We start from the raw sequence: 21,626 nt of genomic DNA on the forward strand, positions 1-21,626 counted from the left end.
TCAGGTTCTCTTTATTATTGACATTTTTGTCGAAAAAGTTTTCCTGCTTTGACCATCTAAATAACAATGATAAACTCACCTCAGTTTACTTCTTACAAAAATTCTATACAATCACACTTACACCCACGACACACACACACACACACACACATATATATATATATATATATATATATATATATATATATATATATATATATATATATATATATATATATATATATATATATATATATATATATATATATATATATATATATATATATATATATATATATATATATATATATATATATATATATATATATATATATATATATATATATATATATATATATATATATATATATATATATATGTAGCGACGACCAGCAAGACACATCAGTGTGAGGGTGGACCAGGGAAACCAGTTAACTCTAACATATTTCTTTATTTCCAACGTTTCGTAATAATTTCTCAATTACATCATCAGGGATCTGTTGAATAATGAACAAATTACTCAAAAAATTACTGTAAAAAGCTTTAAAAATCATAAGAAAAATAAAAACAAAATTCACCAAATACAACACAGCTAAAAACACAACAGAACAAAAGACCGCTAACCAACCTCAGGTGGAGAGAGCTCTGTCTATAGGCATTCTGTTGTTTGCTCTCTCCACCTGAGGTTGGTTAGCGGTCTTTTGTTCTGTTGTGTTTTTAGCTGTGTTGTATTTGGTGAATTTTGTTTTTATTTTTCTTATGATTTTTAAAGCTTTTACAGTAATTTTTTTAGCAATTTGTTCATTATTCAACAGATCCCTGATGAGTAATAGAGAAATTATCACGAAACGTTGGAAATAAAAGCGCGAAGAATTCGAGAAATTAAGAGGATTGTGGCTATTACAATTACACGCACACACAAACACACATACACACACACACACACACACACACATATATATATATATATATATATATATATATATATATATATATATATATATATATATATATATATATATATCTTCAAAGTAGATTATCGTGAAAGACATTCATATATATATATATATATATATATATATATATATATATATATATATACTATATATATATATATATATATATATATATATATATATATATATATATATATATATATATATATATATATATATATATATATATATATATATATGTATTCGACATGCTTCAGCACAAAGAACATTCAAATAAATTGCGTGGAATGATGTACAAAATTGTGCAACCATTCACTCAAGTACATAAACATCCTACATGAGTTAGAAATAAAATGATCTAATAACCCAACAGAAAGGTAACTGATACCGCTTCTTCCGGGACTTGGCACATGGCCGACATGAGCGACATAGCAGTTGTCTCCCAAGCCGGTCCCTTCGGCCACGTAACTGTCTCCCTGAATTTGTCACCCGATTCGAGAGCGAGTCCCTCGAGCGAGCCGGTGAAGTCTCCGTATGCAACTGCGTGATCTCATTAATTGTTAACGATAATAGGAGTAATACTAATCTATAATAATAAAATCCTAGTGATCTTTTTTGTTTGCCTGTCCTGGGTGGGGGCGGGTCAGGTAGGGGATCGGGAGGGTAGCGGAGACATGACACATCCACCCTCCTCTTGCAAACCTGTTTGTCCGCCCCGGGTAAGGTCGGGGTAGTTAAGGGATCGGGAGGGTATTGTAGCGTAGCGTGCACCACCAAGCTCATAATAATAATAATAATAATAATAATAATAATAATAATAATAATAATAATAATAATAATAATAATAGTAATTGGGGAGTCTTTTTCTATTGGTCCTTTCTGCAAGGTGAAGAACACAAGCGTCGTTTCTTGAAGGAGACTCCCTCATACGTCGGCGAAAAAGGAATCCATTTGAACCATTTGTGTCTGTTCGGGGAAGCAAATTAAGCACATTATTAAACTGCAAATATCCGTTTTTTCAGTGAGAGAGAGAGAGAGAGAGAGAGAGAGAGAGAGAGAGAGAGAGAGAGAGAGAATCTGAAGTATAGTCAGTCATCGATGATCATTAACGGTCAAGGGTTGGATAAATTTAGATTTGAACATTATTTCTTTGAGAGAGAGAGAGAGAGGGGGGGATAATATATGCTGAAAGACTAGGGTATTTCGTAAACAGCATATTGAATCTTGAATATGATTATTTCCCAGTTAGTTACCTGTGGCGACGGTCTAAGATTTTAAAACGATCTTTCGTTTTCTTCCGCTCCTTTTTCTCTACGCTCCAAAGTTCCATAAACTTTGACGCTCCACAATAGGTTTTCCCAATGATCAAATGACCAGACTGGTGATATAGTTCACAAGAGTTAAAGCATTAAACCCTTGCTGTTAATGATCGTGCATTCCAAGTTCATGAGTCTAATCCCAGTTTCTAATGATAACTGTCTTGGAATAATTTGCTCGAATCGATGACCTTGCATATTCGATGCAATCTTGCTTTGATAATGTAGAATTCTTGGCTTATTTTATAACAAGATAACATTCATTGTGGATGCCGAAAATGTGCAATATGAAAGCCCTTTCTGAATTTGTTATGATTCCGGAACAATTGCGTTTTTTCTGCAATACTACAAAATGCCTTCACTCAGCAAAAGTTCTTGCGGTATTCTTGAATAAAATAATTTGTTTTATTTCAAATCTTTGGGCAAACTTCCTCGATCGAAAGGTGAAATGTCGCTTAAAACCTGATCCCACGATTTTATTGCACACTCAGCACTACGTATAATACTTGATATTGACAATATTATAATTTACTCTTAGAAATTGTCCTAAAATGTATATCTAAATTCATAACTGGTCTCAGGCAGAGAAAGAAACTATTTGAAAAAATTGCGTCTCATCAATAACTGAATCATTACGAACGCTTTCCTCATTTCCGCTTAAACGAATGGAGTAAAAATAACTGCGAAGAAATAAGTAGAAAAAGGTAACTTATGTCATCTCGATATAAACCTCCAGAAAAATAAGTTGAAACAAATGATGAATTAAAAGAACCTTGGCATTTCAGCGTCCACAAACAATTAAGAAAAGAAAGACGTCAAAATGATCACGAAGAACATAACATTTGCGTCTCGCCACCCACCTCCTGATAACGCCCATGCCCCAGGGCAAGTCGTAGCACTCCTCGACCGAATTATTTTCGAGTAGGGCTTCCTCACCCCCCTTCAGGTACTCCTCCCAGGCGACCAGTCCACGCTCTTCTTCTGTGCCTGCAGATAGTGGACTGAGCAATACAGAACATCCCTGAACTTGTGAAATGAAAACTGCTGATGGGATGCGCTAGTGATCAACGATGCTATGTTACCTTCCACCTGCTTTGCATGAAAAGATAAGCTTTGACTTTGAGACGAAAGTTGTTTTAATTGCGGATACCTTAACTAGAGTAATGGTGAAAAGCCGCAACGATCTAAGGAGAAATAGAACGGACATCGACGCTTAATGTCATCTGCAGGTCACTTTTTACTAAAGAATAATTAAGAAGGTCAGAATCTTATAATCCATACATCTGATACAAATATGATTTGACGTGAGATATCCTGTTACAGGTACGTCCAAAAGTATTTTATCAGTGACCAGTGTCGTAGCTTTTCATGAACGTCACAATGCAAGTGGTGGGCATATTATATTATATATTATAAAAAAGTTTTTCTGAAAAGTTACAACAAAATGTTATGTCTTGGTTTTCTGAAGAAATCTGTCTTTAGTGATAAGACTTAGTTCTAAATGTACAAAAAACTAATAATTTGAAATACTGTCGGAAAGAACATATATATTTTTAGTTCTCTAATTTAGGAATGATAAAAATCAAAGTACTACATTTTGTATAGTCTTCGAACGCCAGGACTTGTCTTTATGGAATAAGAAACTATATTCCATCGGCAATTAACAAATAGTTTCATCCTGAAAAAAAATATAATTAGGTGCGTCATTCGTGAAATGTAAACCAAAGAATAGAATAGAATATAGGATTTAGGACAAAGGCCAAGCGCTGGGACGAATGAGGTCATTCATCTCTGAAAGGGAAATTGACAGTAAGAAGGTTTGAAAGGTGTAACAGGAGGGAAACCTTGCAGTTGCATTATGAAACAATTGTTAAAGAAGGTGGAAAGTCAGATGGAAGAAAGAGAATATAAACGGAGGTACAGTAAAAGGAATGAAAGAAGTTGCAGCTAGGGTGGGGCTGAAGGGACGCTACAAAGACCCATAAGTAATGCCTACATTGCACCACGTGAGGTGCACTGACGGCACTACCCCTCTACGGGAAACTTAACTCAAAGAATCACATTCCCATTCGGCAAAAGCAATCAGTTGCTTTCCCTTTGCTTGGCTGGAAATCGGACGCAAGTACGAGATGACGCTTTGCAGCGGCACCCGAAATCAATAATTACCCGGGATGGTGTTATCCAGGAAGCAGCCCAGAAATCCTCCCACGAACATCGTCGTCTTGAGCAGCACCGTGAGACTCTGGTCGGCGATGGCCGACCCCGTCTGGATGGCGTCCGGGTTTTTCTCCAGCCACTTGAGGAGGACGGCAGGGCAGGGCAGGGCAGGGCAGGGGCGCGGAGGATATGACGAGAGGAGAACTGATATAGGTGGTGGCACCCGGACACGTTTTTAGCATCTTCTAGCATCCCACGGCCGAATTTTGACCGAGTAGCCATCAGCGGCGACTAAACTGAGGTGGGTCATGCTTGTGCTCCTTTGACCCCGCCTTATAGGAAATCTCAGTTTGGACTGCTAATGGCTGACTGGTGGAGGGTGACGGCAAGATGCTAGAAAATGTTTGAAAAAGTATTCGCGTGCCACCTCTGAAGGCAAAGAAAATACACTGTCAGTAAAATAACAGAAGCATTCAAGTAAGAACCAGTTACGGTGAATTCTTTCTAGAAATAAGTAAGAGATCATATATATCCAGAAAGAATAAACCAAGAAAATAAAACAAGCCTACATCCATTTTTCTCCTTATTTCTCTCACTTTCAGTGGCTGGTAGTGTAACGCCAGATAACCTACTATTAACTTTCTCGTTTTTTCCGACCATAAGAGTTTTGGTGAAATCAGAGTCGATTGCAGTTTTCTCCTCTCACATTCAGAGTTCACTGCAATGCAATTAGTAACTCAAAAAACCTATGGCACTCAATTTGAAGAGACTTCCTTTATATTCTGATCCTATTCCTATTCCATTAAAATAACCAAATTGACAAGACTCTACTTTACATCAGTATCGTACATCTGGCACTGCAAGACCCATGAAGATGGAGAAGCCGAGGACGAAGAGGTTCCTGCTGGAGGTCAGGCTGACGAACTGAAGTGTGGACAGCCCCAGGGCCGTGATGATGCCAAAGAAGTAAATGATGATGCCTCCTAGGACAGGCTGAGGAAGGGTGGCGAAAAACGCTCCGAATTTTCCGAACAGGCCGCACACGAGCATCATGAAGCCACTCACCTGCACCACCCGTCTGCTCGCCACCTGTCAGTGGAGGAGGAGGAGGAGGAGGAGGAGGAGGAGGAAGACCTCGTTAGCAGGAGATTCCGTTTCAATCTTCATTTCTTTATTATAAATGGCTTACACCAAATTCTATGCGGCTTTATGACTGCCATTATTCTTTGTGACGGATTTGTTAGTTTTCATTACTGTTGTAGATATACTTTGAGAGATATCCAAGCTGATAATGCTGTATGTACAACACTGTTGCAAACCCTGATTTTCTACACACACACACACACACACAAACACACACTCACACATACCCACGCTACAACTTATACACATACGAAATACATACTGTATATACGAGTATAACCATAAATATATATATATATATATATATATATATATATATATATATATATATGCATATATATACTGTATATTATATATATATATATATATATATATATAATATATATATATATATATATATATATATATATATATATATATATATATATATATATATATATATATATATATATATATATATATATATATATATATATATATATATATATATATATATATATATATATATATATATATATATATATATATATATATATATATATTGTATACTGTAGGTCCTGACCAGTTTCGGCTTTATTTCTAAGCCATTAACGAAGGACCTTTACACAGTCTCTTATATTTTTACCTGTGGTGATATGTGACACATAAATTACGTGTTCATGTGATTATGGTCATAAATATACGCACATGTATATATAAATACACGTATTTATACACGCAAACACACACGCACACACACAGACACACACACATATATATATATACTATGCTTATATGTCACTAAATAGCGCGTGACAATATATTCAGCCAAGGCCACAGGAAAAATAAAAGGAGTAGCCTACCAAGCGCTTTCGTGTTATTTCAACACATTTCCGAGGTGCACTGCCAAAAACACTGAGAATAGCCAAGGAAGTAAACATAAAAGCTGAAAAAATGGAAGCACAAATATCCCAGATCCGGTGGAAACCAGTACAGCAGGTATGTACAACAGGTGATTAAAAAGAAGCAATCTTGCAAATCTCTTTAACAACAAATGCGTCTAGTCTGAACATACCCTGGCTTACATTCAGTAAGTCACCGTGATATTTAATCATAGCAGATTCAATAACATTTTTATGAGTTATTTTGTTACAATATAAAACAACTTTTGCCCCCTCCCAATGAATTATATGATTGGGAGGGGGCAAAAGTTGTTTTATATTGTAACAAAATAACTCGTAGAAATGTTATTGAATCTGCTATGATTAAATATCACGGTGACTTACTGAACAAGCAGGTATGTTCAGACTAGACGCATTTGTTGTTAAAGAAGATTTGTAAGATTGCTTCTTTTAATCACCTGTTGTACATACCTGCTGTACACTCCACCGGTCTGGGATATTTGTCTTCCATTTTTTCAGCTTTTATGTTTATTTTCTTAGATATTCTTGGTGTTTTTGGCAGTGCACCTCGGAAATGTGTTGAAATAACACGAAAGCGCTTGATACTCCTTCTCTCATTTTACCTGTGGCCTTGGCTGAATATATATACGTATATATATATATATATATATATATATATATATATATATATATATATATATATATATATATATATATATATATATATATAGATATATATATATATATAATGTATATGTATATATATATATATATATATATATATATATATATATATATATATATATAAATTCATATAACTGATTATTTGTACTCCAATGGATCTTATAAATAAATTCACCTTAGAAATGCCCAGCAAGACAATATTGCCTGTGTAGGAAGCCGTGCCACTGCTCGTGCCCCAGAGGCCAGCCAGGACGCAGCCGACGCCTTCAATGGCCACCCCCCTATTAATGGCATGGACAGGAGGTGGCGGGACCCCTTAGAGCGACGGAAAATTGTGAGTAATGAAACTGACTCGGGGAGGAACAAGAGTGATCTAGGATAAATCATGATTAATTAGCCAATAATAATAATAATAATAATAATAATAATAATAATAATAATAATATAATAATAATAATAATAATAATAATGATAATGCACGTGCTGCACAATTAGATAATGAAAATATGATATTGTTTGATCCTGTTAAATATTTTATTAAGAAACTTTGATAAATTGCTCAGTTGTTGCTTTTGAAATCCCATTAGTTGAAAGTTGGATCCTTTTAATCACTTGTTTTGTTGTTTGTCGCGATGCACTACAGGCATCCTGAGGTGCTTCTGCTGCTTCCCTCTCTGTTTGTCGCATTCCGCATCGATCCTTATCATTGATGCTCATTTAAAAGGAATCTTTATTATACTCACAGAGACCTGCTTTATTAATACAGAACTGATTGACTGGTTGCTTATGCTTTCCCAAAGATCAGAGAAATGTGTAAATACGAGTATGACTGACTGGAAATCAAAATTTATTATAGAAATAGATGAATGGAAATTCAGAGATCAAGCTAGAAAAGTGTTCTTTCGCAACTTACTGGCAATTCTTGCGCATGCGTAGTAGTCTCCTATACTCTCGATGATCGAAGCTACCACGCCTGCCATCACACCCACCACTCCCGCCACGCTGACTGTGGGACTGCCCCACTGACCTTCGGGCACAAGGAAAATTGAGGCTTATTGCGAATGATGTCAGAAACTGTGCAAAACGTCACTCGTCTAAATTAAATTGCTAATAAGTCTATTTAGAAAGGAGAAATAGAGAGAAATTCATAATACCTTCCTACGCACACACACACACATATATATACATATACATATATACTGTATATAAATATATATATATATATATATATATATATATATATATATATATATATATATATATATATATATATATATATATATATATATATATATATATATATATATATATATATATATATATATATATATATATATATATATATATATATATATATATATATGTGGTGTGTTGTGTAAAAGTGAGAGTGTGGGTCTTTTTAGAATTAGATAAGAATGGAAACAGAAAGACTGAGAGAAGAACATATCGTGTAAAAGTTATCAAATATGATGAAAAAAAAAATGAAATGGGAGTGAAAAGTTACAGAAGAGAACATAAGAGAGAGAAAAAAATAAGTAAAAGAACGAAAAATAAGGAATAAGGCGTAAAAACTAAAACAAAAGAAGTACAAGATTTAAAATACAGAACCGAAAATCATGATAATGATGTCCATACCTGGATAAGGTATCCTGAACCAAGGTGTGTCGCTGAGCAAGCTTCCAGCGCTGTCGGTCCTGGCGGTCGAGTTCCTCGGAATGAAGTCATTCACCGTTAAGATCCCACACGCCGTCCACGAGATGGCCACAGCTATCAGGAGCTTCAAAGGTAAAAGTTTGTCCTTTCAAATACTTCAATACTTAATGACGCATGCATACATATACGAAGGAGGCACAGATTGCATAAATCCAGTGAAAAACAACTGGTTTGACAGCTTTGATTTATTCAAATAAGCTGAAGTATGTACAAAAACGTGTAACACTGTTTAAGCATGAGTATCTTAAATAAAATAACCATAAAATAAAACCCTAGAACATCCTGCAGACTGGCACTCATAAACTGGCAAAGGTCCTTTGGAGTCTGATATTGGCGCCAGTGGGTCGGCACAAGAGCGCTAAGTTTCCCGGATGAATAGGCATGCACTAGAAACAAAGACCTACTGCAGTATGCTAAAAAACCACAGGCAATCTTATACAGTCAAGTGTTCATTTAAAAACATTAATTATTAACGCTTTAGTGAGCATGGTCACGTCAGTTAAATAGTTTCCCTGCACATAAGCATGAATAATCGCAAGTTTTCATTCAAACAGTTTTTTACCTTTCTCTGCTGATGAAAAGCAACAACACCACCAGATTTCAAAAGTAAGAACAGTCGTCTCAGTCTCTCTCTCTCTCTCTCTCTCTCTCTCTCTCTCTCTCTCTCTCTCTCTCTCTCTCTCGTTCAAAGTATATCTCATAAGGTGGACTAAAGGTTAATAGGTCAACAATTAATGTTCAATAACTTAGAATTCACTTTCTTATTATTACTGATATCACGACGACTAATCGAAATTGTGAGTGAGCATTGGCTGCATTTAGATATACTCTCACTAGAACATAAGATCTTTCACACAGATTTCCTTGGCCTTCAAGAAAATCATTCTCTGAAGAGAGAGAGAGAGAGAGAGAGAGAGAGAGAGAGAGAGAGAGAGAGAGAGAGAGAGAGAGACTTCTTACCGGGTAAAATGTGAAGATCTTGACGAATGTGAATTCGAATCCTTTCTTCATTCTGTAGATAGGAATGGGAACTTCAATATCCTTCATATACTGGGAAAATATCACCAGCAGTACGATTGTTCTGCAAGGAAACGCACAAGTTGACAACTACTTTCTTTCCTTAAGGTAACTTGAAGGTTTCATATCTCAAAAATCAACAATAATTATAGGTTCCGTTACCTCTTCCTTTATATATTTTTATGTTCTAGTCTAGGGGGAAGTAACTTACCACAAAGAATGATGCTGATCTGACTAAAATCCCTGGATTAGCAGAACATAAGAAGAAAAGGTAATGAGCCGAGGGCCTTACTAGAAAAGGACAACTGAGATAAACTCTTGGGTTAACTAAAGTCACATATATTTTCAGTAACAAAATCAGATGGGGATAATTAAGACAGGTAAATGGCGTCCTGCCAGAGCACAAAATTATGATGGAAAGGTGATAAATGAAGTTGCCGGGAATTCCAGTTCAATGGCACTGAGGATTAAATTGAAGTGGGTTGACCACAGCAATAAAGCACAACCGAAGTAAAGGATCCACAGTGAGAAACTCCGCCTGCAATGGAGAATGCATACGATTACTTGGCGGAATTAGCGTAAATATGGTTTCGAGGATGCACTGATGGTGCCATGATCCATCGGCTATAATACACCATTAAAATCACTTATGAACACAAGTTAATAACAGAGTCATGTCTACAGGAGAATTGCATTTGAAAAACGGAAGATGATTAGCACAAGACAAAGAACTACGTGACTGGTAAACCACAGATTCCCGGCACGTTACCTTATTCCAGAGAGATGATTCCTCGTAGATGTACCAACAATGAGTGGGAGGGGTATTTGGGAAATTGGCACTGGAAAGATACTGGACTGGATAGGCGGCCATGTGTTGAGGGTGGGGGACAGGCTCTATAGGAGTGTGTGTCGGATCTGCATCTGGGTGTGTCTCTCGAGCGCAAATGGTGCTGCCCCTTTTATACCTTCTGCTGGATTAATTTTCCCATACTCCAAGGTGTTGCCTGTTTTCTATCGTGAGACATATAAGTTTTGGCGCCCTACCTTTGACCTCGTGGGTAGCTAAGTTGACCACGTGGTAAGGGCTTTGACCTCGTGGGTTGGTTGTGCGCCATGTGGGCTGTCCAACTTTCACTTCTGCCATCAGACAGTGGGTATTATCTCCAAGGGTGGCTTAATAACCTGGAAAAGGGCTTAATGAGGTCACAAGTTTGGGGAAGGAAAAAAAAGGCTGCCAAGGTAATAATAACTAGAGATTTAGAGAAGAAGCAGTTTCTCCACAACCGACTGTTAGTGTCAGCAGTGAGATAAAATGATTTTACTTTAAGTTCTTTGAAAAGCATGGTTCTTGAAAGGCAAGTTGACCTGGGAAGGGTATCCCCCATTGCAACTCCCCAACAAGTTGACATATCACACCTTCAATCGGGTGAGAATGTCTAAAGGCAACTTGACTTTAATATCTTCTCTAGTTATTTACTCTTGGTTGCGCTAATTAGCTTAAAATTAGTATGTTACATTAGTGTTAATAATTACATTATCATAGAATGGCATTGCTGCTGGAAGTTAATGCTTTAAGTAAATTTTGTTGTTACTCTAAAGCAGCATGTATAGCAAATTATAAGCAAAAGTATTTCATGCATGTATATCTCATGACTTAATGTAACAACATAACAATAAGGTTATAAGATTATTACCAAAGCAATATCCAAGAGTTAATCATGCACATAAATGTAGAGTTAACTTTGTTATGCAAAGTCATGCAGTTACTTTGCCTGGACGAGGTGGTACAAATGAAGTACTCGTGGGCTTATGTTATGTGATGTCACGATACTTGGGTATGACGGGGCACTGTGCCAGACATGGCACTAAAGTTGCAAAGGCCTAGTGGCTACGATTTAAGTACAAATTACATTTCCATGCTTGTAGCTGCATGGTTTGGGAGTCAGGGACTCATGGAGGCCAGCCGATCTGGCGGTTGGCACTCAAGGTTATCGTAGTAAATTAGAAGAAATGACAGATGCAAAAGAAGGAAGTATCGTATGCTTTCTAGGGGTGCTATTCTGAGTGGAAATAACATGACTCTTCACTCTGGAGGGAGCGCTACATTACTCGGGGAGGAGTGGTGAACAGGGGGCATTGATAGGGGCATTAGCTCTGATGCCTGGAGAGGACATCAGCAATTTTATTGTCTGTACCCTTGATATGCTTGATTCTCCAATTGTAATCTTGGAGATCGATGCACCAACGCATTAAACATTTGTTCTGGTTCCTAAAAGTTGTGAGATGCTTAAGGGGGTTATGATCAGTCAGGACTGTTAAGGGGAATTTATGATCAGCATGATAGGATTTGAACTGTTTCATACCCAGAATCATACCCAGAAGTTCCTTTTAGATAGTGCTGTACCGTGTTTGAGCTAGGTTAAGCTTCATGGAATAGTAGGCTACTGGGTGCCTAACCTCATCCTTTTCTAGGAACATGACCGCCCCAATGCTGATGTCACTAGCATCAGTGGCCATGTAGAAGAGCCAGTTGTAGTCGGGTGTACGGAGAACTGGTTGACTGATGAGTATGGCCTTGGGGTGATTGTATGCTCATTCACACTCAGGTGTACAATGGAAGGGTTCTTTTCCTTGAAAGAGGTTAGTATAGGGGCTGCAGCGTCAGCGAAGTTAGGAATGAAATGTCGAAAGAGTTGCACCATTCCAATGAAGCTCTGAGCTTCCCTCTTGGCCCTTGAGTATGGCATATCCCAAATGGCATGGATGTTGGCATCCTTTGGCATCAGTCTAAAGTTTCCTACTCAGTGACCGAGATATGTAATTTCGGCCACTCTGAACTGGCACTTCTTTAGGTTGACGACAAGATTGTTTTTTTTTTAGGGTGGATAGGATTTGGTCAAGGATTTGCAGGTGCTCCTCCCATGAGTGAGCATGACTATGTCATCTAGATACACTACACAGTTCTTTATACCTGCCAGGATCTCATTCATTAGCCTCTGGAAACAGCTAGGTACGTTCTTTAGACCAAAGGGCATCACTTTACACTGGTAGAGGCCGGTGGATGTGGTGAAGGCAGTCAGAGGGCACGACTCTTCTGACAGGGGCACCTGCCAGTATCCCTTTTGAGACCAATTTTGCTTATGTAGGGGGCACTGCCTAGGCTGTCTAAGCAGGCCTCAATTTGTGGAAGGGGGTAGGGTTCGGGTTTGGTTACGTCATTTAATGTACGAAAGTCTATGCATAACCTATCTCCCCCTCCTTCCTTAGGAACCAAGACTAATGGGGAGGACCACTCACTGTGGCTGTCCTCGATAAGGCCTAGTTCGAGTTGGAGTTGTACTTGCTCCTCGATCCTCTTTCCACAGTTGTATTATGTGCTCCAGGATGTTGGTGCATTTTAGGTGGTCCTGGGTTACCTGTGGGTGTGCGCTTAACAGTTGTTGTATGTCATGATGCTGGTGATTCTTGAGTCCTGGGGTAATGGTCTCGAGATCAAGTAGAACTTCTGAATTCGTTGAGGGGGGCGGTATCGTGGTGATAGTGCCCACGATGGCCCTGGGATCAGGAGGGGCTTCTACGGCCTCCTTCTCCTCTTGCTGCAAGTAGGGCTTTAGTAAGTTGGTGTGCAGCCATTTAGCTAGCCTCCGCCCATAATCTACAAGGTAGTTTAGGTCCCTCGCTTCCAGAGTATTTTGTGGGGGCCCATGAACTGGGTTTTGGGGGGCAATTGGCTCCTGTTCAGAGGACCAGGACCTGGTCCCTTACATTGAAAGATCTAGTTCTTGCCTTTTTGGCAAGCTTGAGCTTGACCCGTTCTTGGGTTGCTGCCTCCATGGCCTGAGTGACTGCCCACGCAGCCTGAAGGTTCCACAGGATGTTGGGCAGGTCCTTCGCCCAGTCTACTCTTGCTGGTTCAGCCCAGGCCTCGTACAGTATGTTGAGGGGTCCCCAGGTGGAGTGAGCATATAGAAGTTCTAAGGGGCTGTACCCTGGGGTCTCGGAGGGAGCCTGGTGGATAGCGAAGAGGGAGTAGGGGAAGCTATCCTCCCAGGATGCTCCTCCTTTGTGCTTGAGTTTGGCTAAAATAGAGGCAAGGGTTTGGTCGAATCGCTCCATGATTCCTTGACTCTTGGGATGGTAAGGAGTGGAGTGGATATGTTTGATGCCATGGCTGGCCATGCTGTCATGGAATTATTTTGACATGAAGTGCCACCCTTGATCACTTTGGATCATGGCAGGGAACCCAAAATGAGAGAAGAATTGTATGAGGGTCTTTATGGCGTTCTTTGAGCTCTCACTCCTGACAGGAATAGCTTCAGGGTATCTCGTAAACCTGTCTATTATGGTGAGAAAGTGGTTATGACCCATCTTGCTTTTGATATGTCCCTGGGGCATATAGTAATCAATGACGACATCCTGGAAGGGGATGCCAACAGAAGGAATGTTCTTGACAGGAGCCTCGGAGATGAATTCGTTAGGATTTCCCATGATTTGGCAGGTGGGGCATGAGACTACAAGTCACCGTTGACCCAGCAAATGGTCATCCGCTTGTCCTTGCAGATGGTGGCAACGGGAGGTGCGTGAGACCAAGTGATAAGGCTGACCATTGACCTCAAGGTGTGGTGGAGCCATTGGAGCCATCAAAGGGCGCTATGGCCATGGTGTCAAGGCTGATCCACTCAGCAGGCTGTCGGGAACTGCCAGCGGTGTGGACTGTTTTGGGAGCAGCGTATTTCGGACAGTGCTGATACCTTGTGGACATGTGACCCTTCTGGCCACAGTCCTTGCAAGCCTCTATGCTGAAGTCTTTTCATGGCATGCTCCCACGGAGGGAGCAGGCTGGTTGTTGTTCACCCAAGAGCCAGGAGTGTCTTGGTTAGGCGTGACCCCGTTTTGGGAACTGACGGTGCCTTTTGGCTGGGCATTGGCCTTCAGGCGGCACTGTTCGGTTGGGTGCCTGACCTTTTTGCAATGGCTGCACACAGGTTTTTTTGAAGGGGCCAATTTTTGGGCTGATGTAGCCCATAGGTATGAGAAAGGGGAATGATCTTTTGTCCCAAGGAGCTGGCGAAAGGATGGTAAGTGTCCCAATCGTCCACCAAGTGGCAGCACTCTGCGAACGTCTTAGGGGCTTTCTTGCAGAGGTGTGTGTCAAGAGCACCGGGGTGATAGTAAAAGAAGTCTTTGAGTTGTATGTGCTTAAGCAGGGCCTCAAAGGTGTTGATGGCCAGGGCTTCTAGCCAGCACTTGACAGCCCGGGACTTGTAGTATGCCCATTCGGTCCAAGTTTGACCTGCTTCCTTGGGCTGGCCTCACCAATTGCAGTCTCCAGTGCTCGGGAGTAATTTCGTAGGCCTTGATGATGGTCCTTTGGACCTCCTCAAGGTTCCTTTGTTCATCTGGGGTAAGGGAGTGGAAGGTGACTGTGCCCTTTCCGCCTATGTGCTTTCCCAGGATCAAGAAAACTTCAGCAGGGGTGGGCGTGTAGGTTGAGAAGACTCGTTCTAATGTGGTTGAGCCAGGCTTCGGGTTTGGTGTCATTCCATTTGGGTATTAGAGAGCTTACGCTGTTGAGAGTGGACTGGGGAGAGGTCGGAACGGGGTTATCGGCCTATGTTGGGCAAGGATGAGCTCATGGGCTCTCTCTAGTTCCCTCTCCTCGCATTCTTTCTCCCTTTCTTGTCTTTCTTTCTCCTTTTCCTGTCTTTCTTTCTCCTTTTCCTTCTCCTCCTTGGCTTCTCTCTTCTGTCTCCCCTTCTTTGCAGCAGTTACCTGGGCTTGGACCCAGGCAGCCAAGGGGTCTCCCTTAAATCCCAGCCCCTTTCCAACCTCCATGAAAGCTTTGTAGTCCTCGGCCTGCATGGTGCTGGAGAGCCAAAGAAACGGGGGAAAAAAGGGAGGGGGGTGTAAGAGAGGTGTTAGCCAGGCAAGGAATGGCAAGGAGGGGAAATGGCACTCTGTTGTGGGCAAGGCGTGGCTAGGCAAATTGGGCACGTACAGTGCTGATCTTGGATAACCAAAAGTCAAGTCACAGATAGTGCAGACTTGGAGTGGTTCAGGTTCATTTGGACAAACAGGTAGTGACACGGGCATGCGGGCTTGTTCCAGAGAATCGAGCATGAGAATTTAAGGTTTTGTTCCAGAGAATGGGTTGTGGCACTCTTGGTGTGGGCTCGTTCTGGGGAATCGAGCGTGAGAATTTAAGGTTTTATTTTAGAGAATGGTTTCCGATTTGTTTGAGAGAATGGCTACTGGCACTTTGTAGTGCAGGGCTCGTTCCAGGGAATCGAGCATGAGAATTTAAGGTTTCGTTTGAGAGAACAGTTTCTGGTTTGTTCGAGAGAACGGATAGTGGCACTTTGTAGTGTGGGGCTCGTTCTGGGGAATAGAGTGTGAGAATTTAAGGTTTCGTTCAAGAGAATGGTTTCTGGTTTTGTTTGAGAGAACTGTTTATGGGCTTGTTCAAGAGAATGGTTTGTGGCTTTGTTCAAGGGAACGGATAGTGGCACTTCGTCCTGCTGCTCTCGTTCCTGGGAATTGAGCATGAGAATTTAAGTTGTCGTTCGGGAGAATGGTGGGTGGCACTTTGTAGTGCGTGGCTCGTTCCAGGGAATCGAGCGTGAGGTTTAGGGTTTGTAAGGAAGAACGGTTGGTGGCACTTTGTAGTGTGTAGCTCATTCCGGGGAATCGAGCATGAGGTTTTTTTAGGTTTCGTTCAGGAGAATGGTAGGTGGCACTTTGTAGTGTGTGGCTTGTTTTGGGGAATAGAGCATGAGGAATTTAGGTTTTGTTCAGGACAATGGTTGGTGGCACTTTGTAGTGTGTGGCTTGTTCCGGAGAATCGAGCATGAGGTTTAGGATTTGTTCACAAGAACGGTTGGTGGCACATTGTAGTGTGTGGCTCATTGCAGGGAATCGAGTGTGGGGTTTTAGGGTTGTGTTCGAGAAAGTGGACTGGGGCACTTTGTAGTGTGTGGCTTGTTCCAGAGATTTGAGCGTGAGATTTTTGTGGCTTTGTTCTGGGGAACAAGTTCTAGGGTGTTTGAAAGCACTTTGTGGCACTCTGGATGTGGGCTCGCTCCATAGAATCGAGTGCGAGAGCGGGATTTTTTAAGGTTTTGTGGGAGTCCTCAAAACTGGGTAGGTTCAAGTAACTCGGCCGTGTGTGTGGTAACAAGGAAGTTTGTTAAATGGTTAGCGTAAGCCTTGTTGGAGTTTGTTTAGGTGAGAGACATGTGAAGCGGGCGCAGAGTGGTACAGGCTTACATGAAACAACTTGGGTTGTTTTAAGTGTACAAATGATGTGCATGTATATGGGGATTTACAGTGAATAATATGTCGAATACATTCCTTAAAGCTATCATGCAACGGGATGTTTATTTGCAGTGATCACGTGTGCAAAGAACCTTACATTGCAAGAAAAGTTTGACCTGATGAAAATATGTGATCATAATAGTACATGAATTTTACTTTAAATTATGAGGTTGCAAGGTAATGTTGTGGAAGCTAGTTGGGCACATGCGCCGACCATGTGGGTGTCTGGGAGATGTCTAGGCGAAGATTTATGATACAGGGGCAAACAGTTTTGGGAAAACCTCTCTCACCTCTCAGCTGATATAGATATGGGAGCAAAAAAATTGCCTGTGCACATGGACTTATGAAAAGTTAAAAGGAGACAACTCTTATGCGTGCAAAATGGCTCACGTAGCCAAGAATGAATGAGTTTTGTAAATGCAAATTTCAACGAACAGATGTGGAATTTTGTGGAGTTTATTTAGAATTTTAATGCGTTTGCTACTATGTGAGAGAAAGATGAGTGGCGCAGGATTGCTGTTTGTACCTGATTGAGTTGCTGGATGCTGTGTGTCCTAGCTAAAATAATAGATGGCAAATTGTCCAGAGCACGTGGGGGGGGGGGGGGAATAAATGCACTTTTCCCTTATATCACTTTTGTTTAACATTCCGCTTCCTGACTACAACCTAGCAGTTTAAGTCATGCAAGGCTAACATGCAGTAGCAGAAAAATCTCATCTTTCGAAATGGCAATACTCTTTCTCGCTAAGAGATTACTCGGTTAGCATGTGCTATATGTGGATATTCAGATTTCTAGGGAAATAAAAAAAATTCCAGTCACGAGTTATTATCACAGTAATATAAAAATAACAAAATACTTGTAATGTGTACCTCCATTTGATTGTATGTGCTTGTTTAAGGGGATTTATGTTAACAGATTTGTTTCTAGTCTTGTATCCAACTTAGCGAGGCTAGTTACTGGGTTCTGCACTGTTGCAGGTTCAAGATCCTGCAAGGTCACCATTTTTATGTTCTAATCTTGGGGGAAGTAACTTACCACAAGGGATGATGCTGATCTGACTAAAATTCCTGGATTAGTAGAACATAAGAAGAAAAGGAAATGAGCTGAGGGCCTTACTAGAAAGGGGAAATTGAGATAAACTCTTAGGTTAACTAAAATCACATATATTTTCAGTAACAAAATCAGATGGGGATAATTAAGACAGGTAAATGGCGTCCTGCCAGAGCAGAAAATTATGATGGAAAGGTGATAAATGAAGTTGCCAGGAATTCCAGTTCAATGGCACTGGGGATTAAATTGCAGTGGGTTGACCACGGTAATAAAGCACAATTGAAGCAAAGGATCCACAGTGAGAAAACTCTGCCCGCAATGGAGAATGCATATGATTACTTGGCAGAATTAGTGTAAAGAAGGGTTCGTGGGTGCGCTGATGGTGCCAAGATTCATCGACTATCAAACACCAAAGTCACTTACGAACACAAGTTAATAACAAAGTCAGGTCAATAGGAGAACTGCATTTGAAAAATGGAAGATGATTAGCACAAGGAAAAGAACTGCGTGACTGGTAAACCACAGATTCCTTGCACTTTACCTTAATCCAGATGATTCCTTGTATATGTACCAACAATGGGGGCAGGGTGTATTTGGGAAATTGGCACTGGAAAGATACTGGACTGGATAAAAAGCCACATGGGGGGACAAGCTCTAAAGTACTGGAGGTCAAGGGGCAGTGTGTTGGATCTGCATCAAGGTGTGTCTCTCGAGCATAAATGGTGGGACCCCTTTTATGCCTTCTGTTGGATTAATTTTCCCATTTTCCAAGGTGTCACCATTTTCTGTCATGAGACATATGGCTTTTGGCACACTACCTTTGGCCTCATGGGTAGCTCTGTTGACCTCGTGGATTGGTTGTGTGCCATGTGGTCCATCCGACTTTCGCTTCTGCCATCGGACGAGTGGGGATTGTCTCCAAGGGCGGCTTAGTAACCTGGAAAAGGGCTTAATGCAGTCACAAGTTCTGGGAAGGAAAAAAAAAGGCCGCCAAGGGAATAATAAAATGAGATTTGGAGAAGAAAAAATTTCTCCACAACTGACTGTTAGTGTCAGCAGTGAGGTAAAATTGTTTTACTTTTCAAGTTCTTTGAAAAACAAGGCACTTGAAAGTGAGTTGACTTGCAGAAGGGTATCCTTGTTGCAATAGATATATGTATATATATATAATATATAATATATACAGGGTATATATATATATATATATATATATATATATATATATATATATATATATATATATATATATATATATATATATATATATATATATATAGATTTATATGTTTCCTGGTGCAGGTAAATTTTAAGTCTTCACATTCAGTACTTTACTCTACAATGGCCTTGTAAGATAACCAGGAACATATAAAACAAAAAATAAAAGGAGTTATACAGTAGCTTAGGGCTCTTTCTCAAAGGGAAGTGCGTGAAACACGTGGATACAAAAATAGGTATATTTACATGACAGACAAGATCAAAGGGGAAATGAATTAAGTCACGTTAAATTGCTGCTGCAGGAGTCCTCCCGAGGTGGGGTGGGGGGGGGAGGAAAAGCTTGGGAATACCAGGAACACGGACCAAGGAGAATTCTGCTACGATCGTCCTTCTGAAACGATATGAGGACCCAGGTTACAATCTAAGGCTGGAATTTGGGGAATGCTTTTACTCGAAGGTGCACTGAGGGTGCCAAGGACAGCCTCGAGGCTTGACTAGTGACTTGGAGCAAGAAGGCAGTGAACACCTGGGCCGGGATTGAACCAAGAAGCTCAGGGAATACCAAGTTACAGGCCCAGAAGTTTAATAAATGCACAAGGGCGAAAATAACGTGACTAAGCAACTCTTTCCAGGTACTTTACCAATTTGCAGGAGCGTAAGGCTGACGTCTGCATCCAGCTTCATCCCAGTCCTTCTCAGCGTCTTCTGCGAGGGGACCACGTGTGTGTGTGTAGACAAAGGTCTCCCCATGAAGGCCGTACTCTCGGGTTGTAGGTCGGGTGCGGGAAGGAAGGGCGCCCTTGTGATGATAAAGGGCTGCAGTTGAGTTTCCGCTTGCTCTGGGATTTGCAATTCACCACTTGCAATGGATACTGGCCACGTGGTTGGAGTACAAAGCAAAGGGCAGCTACGTCCATGTGGCGACGAGGGAAAGAAGGGTGGGGGGGAACGTCTGAACTCGTGACCTCCTACATTCGCGACTGGGTTGTGTGTGATGGCGAACTTCTGGCGCCGTGGCCTTTTATTACTTCTGACCGGGTGTAGGGGTCGATGGCCTGACCGGGTCACAGCTCCTATACCAAAAGAAAGGGCGCCAGCCAGTTACTGCCCTAGGCTAAGATTATCTCCTGAGCGTGCCTTAAAACCCTGAATTTACTGCTTGAAACTAATCCGAACCAGATTTCACTACCTCTCACAGGTTGAAATAGACAGAGGCCTATCTATCGGCCAAGCAAAAGCAGAAAGGAGGGCGCTTTTTAGCTTATTTTGGCGCTAATCTTTACAATATATATATATATATATATATATATATATATATATATATATATATATATATATATATATATATATATATATATATATATATATATATTCTTACTTCAGGGAGTCTAAGCCAAACGGTCTCATAGCAGGATATATGGATAGAAGGAACAGTCAGCTCAACATTGACGTATTAATTAATAGCTGCGCTTTGGGATCACCCATATCCTATCTTTTCTGGCTAAAAAGATACAAAAATAAAAGCACTAATAAAACTTACAACAAATTTACAATATATATACATATAATTTATATATGTGTATATATACATATATATGTGTATATATATATATATATATATATAGATATATATATATATATATATATATATATATATATATATATATATATATATATATATATATATATATATATATATATATATATATAGAGAGAGAGAGAGAGAGAGAGAGAGAGAGAGAGAGAGAGAGAAAGATATATATATATATATATATATATATATATATATATATATATATATATATATATATATATATATATATATATATATATATATATATAGAGAGAGAGAGAGAGAGAGAGAGAGAGAGAGAGAGAGAGTAACACAAGTGTGTGCAAATATTTTGGGAAATGAAAGAAAAAGCCATTCTGAGCAGATGTCCTATAAATATATACATTTTAAGGCTTAGTTTACCGGGGAAGTGAATTTTTAAAAAAACCGTTTTCCCTTAAAGCTGCTCTCGGGCAAGTAAGATTGTGTACGGGATATCGGAGTAGTCAGGGATATGGGGGAAGGGTTGATGAAGCGTATTAGGCAGCTGGATTGCTAGTCTTTTAGTTATGATTTTATTTTTGCAGGTTACTGAAAAATGTAACATTACAGGCTCTTCAACTAGTAAGTCACCTGTGAACAGACTCC

General features: G+C 40.0%; 1 protein-coding gene across 5 annotated transcripts in view; it reads right to left on the bottom strand.

The window, feature by feature from the left end:
- Positions 1-1,143: 1,143 nt before the first annotated feature.
- Positions 1,144-21,626, bottom strand: part of LOC136851236 (solute carrier family 23 member 2-like) — a 92,170-nt gene continuing 71,687 nt past the window's right edge. For 3 of the 5 annotated variants that reach the window (XM_067125192.1, XM_067125193.1, XM_067125191.1), the window contains 8 exons: positions 9,790-9,910; positions 8,752-8,893; positions 8,030-8,143; positions 7,292-7,431; positions 5,258-5,497; positions 4,418-4,547; positions 3,112-3,238; positions 1,144-1,901 (listed from right to left, as the gene is read on the bottom strand). In XM_067125192.1, the coding sequence (XP_066981293.1) occupies positions 1,802-1,901; positions 3,112-3,238; positions 4,418-4,547; positions 5,258-5,497; positions 7,292-7,431; positions 8,030-8,143; positions 8,752-8,893; positions 9,790-9,910 (1,114 nt within the window). In that variant the 3' untranslated portion in view covers positions 1,144-1,801. Of the gene's footprint in view, positions 1,902-3,111; positions 3,239-4,417; positions 4,838-5,244; positions 5,498-7,291; positions 7,432-8,029; positions 8,144-8,751; positions 8,894-9,789; positions 9,911-21,626 lie in introns of those variants that run through there. The other 2 variants (XM_067125194.1, XM_067125195.1) reach the window with 2 other exon arrangements.

Source organism: Macrobrachium rosenbergii, chromosome 23 (genome assembly GCF_040412425.1).
Source record: "Macrobrachium rosenbergii isolate ZJJX-2024 chromosome 23, ASM4041242v1, whole genome shotgun sequence".
Lineage (NCBI taxonomy): Eukaryota > Metazoa > Arthropoda > Malacostraca > Decapoda > Palaemonidae > Macrobrachium > Macrobrachium rosenbergii.